The sequence below is a fragment of the Festucalex cinctus genome, chromosome 16, assembly GCF_051991245.1.
Source record: "Festucalex cinctus isolate MCC-2025b chromosome 16, RoL_Fcin_1.0, whole genome shotgun sequence".
Taxonomy (NCBI): domain Eukaryota; kingdom Metazoa; phylum Chordata; class Actinopteri; order Syngnathiformes; family Syngnathidae; genus Festucalex; species Festucalex cinctus.
In genome coordinates this window covers 11063941-11076469 of record NC_135426.1, presented here as the reverse complement: position 1 = coordinate 11076469, position 12529 = coordinate 11063941, and the positions used below count along the sequence as shown (strand labels likewise).

General features: G+C 39.3%; 1 protein-coding gene across 13 annotated transcripts in view; it reads left to right on the top strand.

The window, feature by feature from the left end:
• The first annotated feature begins 3774 nt into the window (after positions 1–3774).
• The window catches only part of impdh1b (IMP (inosine 5'-monophosphate) dehydrogenase 1b), a 23100-nt gene continuing 14345 nt past the window's right edge, over positions 3775–12529 (top strand). Inside the window, exons 1-4 of one of the 13 annotated variants that reach the window (XM_077500786.1) lie at positions 3775–4235; positions 8670–8768; positions 8874–8945; positions 11580–11628. In XM_077500786.1, coding sequence (XP_077356912.1) covers positions 4093–4235; positions 8670–8768; positions 8874–8945; positions 11580–11628 — 363 coding nt within the window. In that variant the 5' untranslated portion in view covers positions 3775–4092. Of the gene's footprint in view, positions 4236–5809; positions 6071–6977; positions 7274–7312; positions 7753–8669; positions 8769–8873; positions 8946–11579; positions 11629–12529 lie in introns of those variants that run through there. The other 12 variants (XM_077500787.1, XM_077500785.1, XM_077500793.1 and 9 more) reach the window with 12 other exon arrangements.

Genomic DNA, 12529 nt, shown 5'->3' with positions numbered 1-12529 from the left:
ACAGTAGAAAGACACAGTTTTCTCATGTTTACATATCCAGGCAGAATTTGTAAGATGTGTCGGCTACCATTTATTAACAAAAAATGAGTGATCGTGCAAAATCCTTTTTTTAGTTTAATGTGATTCAAATTAAGCTATAAAACAATTCAGAAAAGCATAATCATTCAACAAAACAGTTGTAAAAAAAAAAAAAAAAAAAATAGTTTCTGCTCTGGCATCAGCCACATTTTCCCACAAATTGCCAATATTGAACAAATTCCCCCAGTGTATATAAACTTATGAGCACAACTGTATATAAATAAATACAACACAAATAGATCTCAGAAACTGTCCAAATTTGTATTGCCAGTAACTGTAGCAGGAAGAATGGCATAATGGTGCGTTCAAAACTACAGTAAATAACAAAACTACCACGAGAAATACACACCTTTCACTTCCGGTTTAGCAAATGCACATTTACATCTTTTATCAACTTGATTTATCTATGTAAACTATTGTAGGTTGTTTGTTTGACGGAAACACGACTTGCTCCATATAACCAATACTCACCATTCAAGTCGTACATTTTGCTAACATCGCGAAGATGAAAAGGAGTCGAATTCTAACGTTGCCGTTAAACGGGAGCACGTGAATGCACCAGCAGCTAACCGTGGACGTAAACTACAAAAAAAAACAAAAAAAAAAAAAACGGAGAAGTTGCCCGGATTTGCCTGACAGTTCACCTCATTTTTGTCCCTTTAAAACACACAAATGCTTGCGACGGTTTGGTCACGTGGGAATAACTCACCGCGTGTCTTGTTTCTTTAAGCGAGTGTCGCAAAGGCTGCCGAAGGTTTCCGAGTTGTAGCAAGTATTAAGTTATTACGGGAATGAAGTTGCTTTGAAATTATCATTTCAACGAAAGTGTATATCAATTAAGAGCTGTGGCCATCATCTCCTGCCCGCATCTCGTTGCTCCGGTCCGGTCAGTAGGAGCATGCGAACGGTAGAGGGAGCAGACAGGGGGCTGTTTCCGGTCCAAGGAATTTATTTATTTATTTATTTATTTTTTTAAGCTATCACTGTCAGCACTGTTGTATCATTATCTGAAGTATAAAACAAATTATAAAATTAATAATTCTATATATAACTATACCGGGCCTCTTTCCAATCCATACTGTCGATTTATTGAAGGGCAGTAGGGATAGCATTTATTTACAGTATTATGAAACGCTTATGCACGTCGTGACACCCTCCCCCCACCTCAAAATAAAAAAAAAAAAAAAAAAAAGAAGTCAGCTGTGGAAAATTCCTCCCCACACACTGACTGACTGACTGGTCATGATTCCCCTTTCCAGTCACAGTGGGTAGGAAACACTTTCAGTTTCACTTGAACAAACCCAATACTATAGAATAGCCTGTGACAACTAACCAGAATAATCTGGCCTTTTCAAGAGTTTAGTCTTTATAGGGACAGTGTGTAGAATTAATTTGAAAATTAATTAGAAAAAATACTGTATCATATGCTAATTATATTACATAGGTCATTTGATGATCCATTAACAAAATGGATCTACTCTGCACAAAGGTATTGCCCTGCTACAACAGCTGGGATTAAAAGCAATTCTGGATTTTATTCTCTCGACTTCTTGTTATACACTTTCATAATAATGGCAAAAAACAAATAGAGAGAGAGAGAGAGAGAGAGAGAGAGAGAGAGAGAGAAGGCATTTGCACAAACAGGTTTTGTGAAGATTATGCCAGAGTATGGTCAAGCATTCAGACTGAAAATCTAAAAATAGCACAAATTAAAACCTCATATCCTTCATTGGGATGACACAGCAGAAGCCATGCTCTAGTCTACACCAACTAAACAGAACTCCAATTTGCAAATTTAAGTCAGATACAGCACTTTGAATTTAATTACAGAATATTTACAGTATCAATATATCCCATCTTGACTTGAGACAGTGAAGTATCCCCTAAAGGAATCAACTGTGGCCTTCTTTCAGCTTGCGGCCATACTACCCTAAGAACGTCCGATTTCGTAAGTGAATCAGCGTTGGGTACGCTTGGTACTTGGATAGGAGACCCCCCCTGTTCCTCAACATTCTTGTGCCTAAATCATGGATGCTGATCAAAAGGCCTGTTAATCACAAGAGGCCCTGCAGCCAATCAGATTCCCCTTTCAGTCACATGTGGCACCAACCAATGAGATGTAATAATATAATCCATTTGCACTTCAAACTCAAAAGTAAAACTTAAAGTAAACTTGAGCAAATGACGTACTTGCACGTCTTCCTAGCAGCTAACTGTACACTAGGCCGAGAGCTCGAAATGCTAACACTCTGCGTCACTTGCCTCTAGCTTGTGTAAAGTGAGTAGAAAACCAACTAGAAGAATTGCAAAATGTTTTTTTTTCCCTGCCAAAAATTGGGCTTGGCGTAGCCTGTAACTGTTGTTTGGTGTAATGATATACCTTATCCAACAGAGGGCAATGTAGCAGTCATCCTCGCATCCCTGTTGAGGTCAGAGGGAGCAGACAGACTTATCATGAATATTAATTCAATTTAGCGTTAAATCGGTCTAATGAATGTAAAAATAAAATCTATTTTCAAGTGAGTTAATCTTTCTTTCGATGGATAACTTATTGACTTTTTTTTAGTACATTTAATCTAATAATTCATTTGTCTGTTTTGAGGTGTAGGCTAATTGAATTACTATTAATTAAATATATTTACAGCTATTGGAAGATATATTTTAAAGTCAAACATTTGTAACCTGGTTTCAGGTTAAGGTAAGCCATTTTAAGATTTAAAAACTTCATCAGCACCTTGGTATTTATTCTTCATTTTTCATGCTAAACATTAAATGTATTGTGTAACAAGTGTGTAGAAGGTTGGGAGCTTTGTGATGAGGGGTTCAAAATGGATTGGGTGTAAATACCCCCCCGCCCCGCCACAACCGATACCAATAAACCAATAATTTAGAAGTGCTGATGTCGATAACCGATAAGTAAGCCGATAATTGTTTGCAAAAATAACTTGAATACAAATATACTTTCAAGTCCTACTATAAGTCTAAAAAAAAAACATTGAAACATTGTATAAACTTTGCACAATGTTTCAATGTATGTAAAGCACCATGAAGCTGAATTTTATTGATATGAGCCACAACCACAACAGATGGATCAAAGTGGCATGTCTATAATTATTGCTGGATTTCTTTATCTGGTTTATCTGTATGAAATCAAATTGCCGATAATTATCTGCAGATTTCTCTATTATCTGGTTTATCTGTTTGATGTCAAATTGGTCGATAACTATCGGCCACCAATATTATCGTGCATCCCTAGTTTGTTGGCATGGCTCCTCGTGACTTGCATCCACGCTGCACCCACATGATGGCCATTAGAGAAAATTCATAGCCTGCCTGTGCTCGTGTGTTTCATTGAAGCCACCCCGTCCCCCATTCGGTCTGCATGTGATGTCGAGCCTTTCATGTCACATGACTAGGCAGGTCCAATGTGTTAGCATGTGGTGAAGGGCTTTAAGAGGATTTTCCATCTTAACTGTCACCAACACCTGCAGGTGGTCATGGTAGAGTGTGTAGTAAATTTACAATGACAGACAGTGTATACAGTATGTTGCACATGTCTGTTGTTTGGAGGTTCAAGTGAAGTCCACTGAAGGGGGTCATGTGACTCTATGTAGGCATTACTGTATTAAAAAAAAAGAAAAAAAAAAAGTGTTCATCTTGTTGGTGAAATCCTCTTTGTCAGGATTAAATGGTTTCACATTCTCCCATCCCGTCCTGGCTTTGCTTTGTCCCGCTTCCCCGTTACGGCGACTCCCAACACTGGCAGGTGACGCAGCGCTGGCTTAACATTACCACGGTGATACCCGCTCTCTGGGAGAATCTCCTTGGCGACACCCCCTGCTGACACGCCTGTTGTCTCTTTTCAAGGCAGGTGCATCCTGTGAGTCCTTGCTGCATGGGAACATCTACTGCTGTTGCCAGATAAGCATATTTGGAGAACAACTTTCAAGGTTATCACACATGGAATTCTAAACGTAGCCTACACTTTGCAAGGGAGTCAAACCCAGATCGGAGATGGACGACTACGAGGGTCAACAGTTGGACCGGAGGAGGATGTCGGCAGACGCGTATACTCGAGGGGAGCACTACATCCGGCATGAGACGGCAGCACAGCGCTATAACGCCACCCGCATCCAGGCCGGGCTGGGCCCGGAGAGGTAGGACGTTCCGAGACGAGGTCACTCCGATAATAGCTGCCGTCGCTTAGCGCCCGATGCTAACAAAAACAAGACTTAGTGCAAGCTTTTAAAAATAGGGCTCTTCTGGATCACCGCGGGGCAATCCCAAGCAGGCTCGGGAAAAGGAACCACTGAGTCGTATTGCCAATGACCCACTTTTAGCCATTCAAATCAAATCCGTCCATGTCACCTAAACCCTCACTTTTATGGTTTCCACATTCACTTTAGTGCGATGTTGCCCATTGTTCTGGTGCATTAAGTGATTGTGTGCTTGAGGAAATCAACAACTCTATCTCCAAATGAGATTAAATAAGTCTAACAGTCATTCACAAGTGGGCATAACTTTAAATTACAACTATTTGACCTATGTTAGTATTTAATAGTCAACGTTTGGGTTTGTTTATGCCAAGACTGTAATAATAATAATAATGCATCAGACTTGGCGCTTTTCTGCACAAAGACGCTTCACAATTGACATATTAGTCATGCACTCACATATTCACACTCTGGTGGTGGCGGTAAACTACAGTGTGGGGCACACTGATGGAAGTGGGGCTGCCAGTGTGCACCTCCGGCCCCACCAACCACGACCAAACATTCGCACCATCAGTACAACAGTGTGAAGTGGCACTGGAGGCAATATGTGGTGTGTGAAGTGTCTTGCCCAAGGACACAAAAACACATGACTTCAGGAGAGCAGGAAACAAACCGCGGACCTTCCAGTTACTGGACGACTGGCTCGATACTTCTGAGCTACAGCTGCCACATAGACAAATACATCAATTTCTTGTCTTGCAGCATTCATGCATTATTTGTTTCTGCCCTCTCTGTATCTAGAACAGTCAATTTTTAACTAGTGCATTGCATAAAGAAACAACTACACACACATTAAAAGTACTTTTGTTGAACATGTGCACTACTGTTTGATTGTGAAGATGCTAATATGCGTTGAAAAATTGGGTTGTGGATAATTAATTTCTAAATCCATCCATCCATCCATTTTCTTGACCGCTTATTCCTCACAAGGGTTAATTCCTAAATTAGTCCAAAAATAATTATGTATTCACTACAAATAGTGTATCTTTGTTTGTCTATCTACTCCGGTCTCCTTCCACATTCCAAAGACATGCATGGCAGGTTAATTGGGCGCTCTGAATTGTCCCTAGGTGGGGCTCCAGGTGGAGGAGTGGAACCGTCACTTGCCTTTGGTGCCGGTTGGTGTGGGTTCACTCCTCCGCCTGGGAGACCCATGTGGCTTACATGAAGTGAGCTTGTGTGTGAATGAGTGATTTAAAAAAAAATGTCCCTAGGTGTGTTTGTGAGTGTGAGTGGTTGTTCGTCTCTGTGTGCCTTGCAATTGGCTGGCAACCAGTTCAGGGTGTACCCCGCCTACTGCCCGAAACCGGTAATTAATTTAAAAACATTTTACATTTTAATGTAACTCTTGTAAAAGTGATCATGTCTGAAGTTTAGGTCACTTGACCATTCAGTCAGTACATAACACTCACAGAGAAAAAAACAAAACAAAAAAACCTATACGTGTACGCATGCGAAACTCAATGCCGTTCGGTGACGTCACACGTGAGCGGTGTGGCTTGCAGCAGCAGCATCAGCACGCGGGGACATGAACATGCCTCCACGCGGAAAGGGGATGTAACGAGGCGACGGCTGCTAGTACATATTCACCAACCCCTCATCGTGGCACAGAGCAGCGGCAAAGACTCCGGTTTTGTCGCCCCCCCCCCACTTTTTTTTTTTTTTTACTCACTTTTTGGAGCCACGGGCGACGTGTCCGCCCCACTTTCTTCTTCGAGGTAAACTCACGCCGACATTAGCACGCCTGTTAGCATCCTCTCTCCACACGCTCTACATTTCACGACCAAGGTGGGAGCTCGCATTGCATCTTTGGGTTAAGTCAGAGTGATCCGGCGATCGGGACCAGGTTAAATAAAAACGCATTACCCACTCAAAAGTTCAGAAAAACACACAGGCGAGTTGACACTAGACAGTGGACATGCGCACCTCCTTCGAGCAAGAAGAGTGGCATGTTGCTAATGCTAATCGCTAACTCTTGCTCCACATGCATCCTTATCGGTGCGTGCACTGGCCAAAAAAAAAAAGCAAAAAGTTGCGCAGCATGCACTTTTAACACCAAAAGTGACTTAATGTTAAATATAAGATTGTATTCGTACAAACGACTATCAATGCATGTGTAATAAGATTTCAGATTTGAATGCACTAGATTGGCTTTTACACATTTATTCATCATAGGCATTATTGTGACCCGTTTTGGGCTTTTTGATGGTTCTGACCAAGTCATTTCAAAATAAGATACTGCCCAGGGGTTAAATCTGTGTGATCGCTAAAAATGTTTTTGCATATTTTGCCATGTCAATTAATGTCATACCTGTTATAACTGCTTTACATCCTCGTTAATGTTCCAAATGTGTCCTAAGCATCACCCTCCACGCTCGTTACATTCCGACTCACCTTTACGCATCAGAACTCGTTTAGAAACTACACTAAATAGTGTCGCCGCCTTCTTGCGTGAATCTATTTAGTTCCAGGCAGCTAAAGTCAAATGCTATCATATATGAAGCAAACAGTCCTGTCCGTATATTCGGCCTGGATATTAGAGCTATTTTTAGACGTCATCTCTCGTTATGTAGCCTTTTAAAGAGCTCGTTAAGGAGCAGGCTAGTAATATTTGCTCGCCTGCAATGTAGGTCACGAGCCCAAAGCGTAAAAAAATAAAAATAAAATAAATACCCTAACATAGTAATTAGGTAATTTCAACTATTTTTTTCCCCATGTCACGTTTGCCTACGCCGCGACTCGAACGCTGCAATGTTGACGTTCTCCTATATTTTATCCTCATAGTTAAAACGTATTTGTTCTATGTATGACATCATCAAGAAGACAGTGGGTGCTTGATTCTTGACAGACATTTCTGCTTGTTTATTATCAACTGCCTACCTGAAGATGTTCCTGCGGCTACCCACAAACGTCTCAAAAGGGTACAGTGGCAGGACTTGTTCTGTAATCAGTGTTGCTTATGATGCATTCGCGGACGCAGGGAACTTGTCGGACTTTTCTGACCTCCAAACAGGAAAAGTGGAACGTCCCTTAGGAGGTCGAGTCACGACGTCGGCTTCAATCTAACGTCACTCGACAATGGCGACTACCACGGAGATGTAGACCGAAAGAAAAAAAAAAGAAAAAAGAGATGTAGACTCTAAATGGAAAACATAATTTACGCGATTATATGTACCGATCTGTCTTTATTAATTTTACATTAATGTAGTTATTCAAAATAACATAAAAAAACTTATTTGTTGAAATATATGAATGAAATGTAAACTGTGGGATTGACATGCACATGGCCCAAACAATTGGCTCGCTGAATAGATAAAAACAAAAACGGGACAATAGGACCTGCGTAATAGTGGGACAAAGCAATAGTGCTGGCGAAATCGGCGGTACCCAAGACACCTTTGTATGTCTGCTTTTGTAAATGTTCCTTTTTAAGGATTGTGTTTGTATTTCCTATTAATTTTGGCACTCCTATGATTCTATAGAGTCACAGGAGTGCCAAAATTAATGAAATTAAATGTTCGGTGTTATCGAATGCCTTTGTATGTCTGCTTTTGTAAAAGTTCTCTTTTAAGGATTGTGTTTGTATTTCCTATTAATTTTGGCACTCCTATGACTATAGAGTCACAGGAGTGCCAAAATTAATAAAAATGACTGTTCGGTTTTAGTGAATGCCTTTGTATGTCTGCATTAGTAAATATTCCCTTTTATTGAATGTCTTTATATAACTGCTTTCGTAAATGTCTCTTTTAATTGATGATGTTTCTTTTATGGATTGCGTTTTTATTTCTTATTAATTTTGGCACTCCTGTGATTCCATACAAAACCAGAACTGTCATAGGTAAACCAGAAAAACAAATAATTTATTGTAATCGGCTGGCTTTGTTGGTGACATTACATTGGCCTCGAACACTTTGAGGTCAAAACTGCACCAATCTGACTGGGATAAATCCAACTTCCCACTTTACTCGAATGCAGCAGCATTATACCTGGTTGGCTAGCTTGGACAGGAATTTAGATTTGGCCAATCAGTAGCTGGAAGAAAGTAGTCAAGGCAAATGGCGTAATATCAATACTACAGGCAAACATATTGGAAAAATATAATTAATAAGGAAACAAGGGCTATTTTGATATATTCAAGGAAAATGATAAAATGGGCTAGCTTGGAATGATAGACGCAGCCAATCAGGAGCCGGAAGCAAGTAGTAGAGGGAAAAGGCACAATGACCTGATTACATAGAACAAAATAAAAAAAAAATGCCAACACAGGGAATCATCCTTATTTTTACTTAATGTATTTATTTATTTTTTCTCTTCCAGCATGGCCGATTACTTAATCAGCGGCGGCACCGGTTACGTCCCGGAGGACGGACTCTCGGCGCAGCAGCTCTTCTCTGTCGGCGATGGCCTCACGTACAAGTAAGACATGAACCCCTTCCCCACTCCACCTCAATTTGGAAAGGCACACGCTTACACGTGTGTCGTCACTTAGCGCTTTGTAATGGCCAACACATTCTGAACCAGCAGATGTGACCAACACTCGGACGGTCAAACGGCTGAAGAGCTATGCTCTAAAGGAGATGGGTTGACTTACAAGTGAGTAGAACAAGTCAGTTTGAAACTGTGTACGAAATTATCATGATTATCCTGATTTACAAAAAAAAATAATTGAGGCCAATCACACGCTTCATATCAATCATACGCTTCGTGCACATTTTATCTAGGATCAGTCGTCGTGGGATGAACAATGGCTTCACAGTGGAACCTCTGAAGTCGGAACAAATTAGATGTATTCTAAGGGAAAATTCAAAGAAAACTTCTGGAGAGGCCAGTGAATTGAGCTACTCTTGGCTCCTCAGTATGACCAATCAGATATCAATTACGTAGTGTTAATTTTATCAAGTTGATGTAGGGTTCTTTGGGATCAGTAACAAAACCGGACTCATTCAAGAACTAGCTCTGTTTACTTTAATAATTGTAAAGAGGAAAAGGGTTATGACAGGAAATAGAACCAAGACGCTAAATACAGCAGGCGCAAACAAAAATTATGTAACAAGTCATAGACTAGCATGTAGCGACAAACGGCTACCTTGGGAATGAGAAGAGAATAACAAGCTGTTTCACATTCTCTTAAATTTTTATCTTGTCTGTTGTCTTCCCTCCCAAAAAAAGTACTTTTGTTTTATTTTAGTTTGATTACCAGCATGATACTTTTTATTATTTACTGTGGAGAACAATGAGATTTGAAAGGACATTTTGGAGATTCTACTGTGCATGTGTTCTTTGCATGGCCTACCTTACTTAATTGATTAATTCGATTCCCTCACTTCCTGTTGATAATTGATTGATTCGATTCCCTCACTTCATGTTGATAATCGGCTCACCTCTAGTTAGCATCCTGGTATCTAATATGTAAAACGTACAAGTCACATTTTACAACATAACAAGGCAAATCATTGCAATTATGCCCCAAAACAACCATCATAACTGTGTATCCTAACAATTTATTGATTGGTTGTTTTTTAAGGACGCGTTCCCCATTTGCAGTTTAATTGTGCACATCACGGCCTGCTCTAAGGCTGCTCACATGACGGTACCAATAGAAATCATGTGAACGGCAGGAGAGAACTGAGGCAGTGTGCTTCCAAAAAGCGCATGACATACTGTAGCAACGTGGCGTCAAATTCCATCCATCCCGGTCCAAAGTTTATTAGAAAGAGTAGCCGCTGCTGTTGTATAACCTCAAAATGGAGGTTTGTGTCCCGAAATGGCCTCCAAGAGAAAGCCCACTCGATGACCTCTGGACCAAAAATCCCTTGTGCCATAAATCCAAATATTTATCCTTTAGGCCTTTATGAATATGACTTAAAACTGTCTTCTTGGCTCCATACCACACTGAGGTTGAGGTTTTTATTATAGACTTGTTGTTGGTCCACACAGGTCACTTTGTGCCGTGAATTCCTAAAATGGGCAAAAATGTTACAACTTTGAGGGTAGAATTGGGCAGTGGCTGCCAAAATATAAACAACATTGCCGCCATATAATCCAGTCTGAAAGTGATTTTTAAACTCAAAGAAGATTTTTTAAACTCAAAGAAGCAAATGTGTACAAGATGGCGGAGGCCATTTTGGCTCACAGTTGAACAGTTTCTTCTGTGGCCTGAAGTCACTGAAAAAGCTTTAATTAAATAATAAAAAAAATATGCAATTATTGTAATAAAATCACATAAAATTGTATTACATTATATTTTACATGTAATAGATGAAATCATTGAGTTCAAATGAAGTTTAATACATTTAAAAAAATATATATAGTAACACTTACTACTTGTTCTGTTTGTCTTGAGGAGTAATTTAATGACTACAGTAAATGGTTAAAATGTTTAGTTACTGGAAGGATATAAAAGAAAAAAAATAATTGCTATTAATTTAAATACAGTAACATAATAATTAAGAAAAATGTTAAATTAGTACAATTTTCAAGATATATAAGAAATAACTCCTACTTCTCTAAATCTGTGGCCTTGTTAAAGAATGGAGTTTACTTATACAACTAAGCCTCCATTTTGTTTTTTACCAATCACTCTTGCCCGGCCCTGTTGTTTACCGCAAAATATGTGTCATGCCTGCTGTCACACAGCACGGCGAAAAAATCAAGACTGCAGGGAACATTTGGTATGTACTCATTACTTCATTGACAAACTCATAATTTAAACTTTTGCTTTTTTTGCTGTGTGGCAGCTGAACTTTGCGGCGGCAGCTAATTGCTAACAGATGCTTTTCTGGAATTTCTGCTGCTCTCCACGCAGATGTTTGTGGGCGTGGTACGGTACAAATACAGCAGTCGCGGACTGTCTGTTTCAGGAGACCTTACTGCATCAATAACGCAGATAAAAAATTGTTGGGGGAAAAAACTTCATTAAGTGTAGCAACATTTTAACATCGTAAACTGCCATGCAACTATAAACAGAAGTAGGACTAAACTATAATATAAAACGACTCCCTTTTTTCAATAGTGGCATCTGGGTATAAAGTATATATGGTAAAATCATGATACTAAATGTGACCAGTGGAAAAAATGTGCTGACATGTAGGTACTTCACCTCATTCTAATGCTTTTTGAGGACATATGTGCCACAAATGTTTTTTTTTCTTGTTTTTTAAATCAGTATTGTATATGCTGTCTCATGTTTGCCTCTGACTTTTCTCATTTTTTTGTGTTGTCTTTCAGTGACTTCCTAATTCTGCCTGGCTTCATCGACTTCACCTCAGACGAAGTGGTGAGTACGGCATAAAATTTGTGAAGGTTCCGCCTTGTTCCCTCGTCTAGACGCGCTTCTATGCTGCCAAACCTCAGACCTGAGTGCGAAACAGAAATAGCCTTGTTTATTATTTTTGCTCATTTGACGCTACTCACTTCATCCTGCTGCCCCTGACTGCTTGGGTTGCTCATCTCACCCACCACTCCCAGCTGGTTGGCCATGGAGGAGATAATCTCAGGGGGGGGTTAAAGTAAATCCGCCTTCCTCTGCTTTGTTCATATCACAGGTTTTATTTAATGGGTATCTGTAATCATGTTCCCCCGCCACGTGCTCTGTTAGGAGCTCTGTTCAAAGCAAACAGCGTTTTCAGCGATACGACATCATTGCTATATTTGCTCTACATTAGTGTCACGATACAGAGACTGAATGGCAACCGATGTATTGAAGAATATGAATCTCAAATGATCTTCTTAGAATTAAAAATAAATATTAAAACTACATATTTGTTAATTAATATTTATTATATAAGACTATAAATATGCACATTCTGTATACATTAGTTCTGCATCAAGGATTATTTGAATAATGTCGCTGTTGATTTTTTTAAATTATTATTTTATTTATTTTTTTATTAATGGATGAATCATAAAATGAAAAAAAAAACAAAAGCTTTTTTTTTTTTATTCCATCACTTAATTGAAAAACATGAAATTCACAGTGCAGGAAAATGCACAGAGGTTGCTGCATGAACATACCAGAGCTCTTGAAGTAATGAATTATGACTATGTAAAAAAAAAAAAAGTCAACGTTGAGCTCAAATTTAAATAGGCCTTGTACCAACATACAAAAACAGAAATGTATTATGTACAATATCTGTTTAAAAATTGTTTTTGTTATCCTCTCTCACTACGCCGTCTTG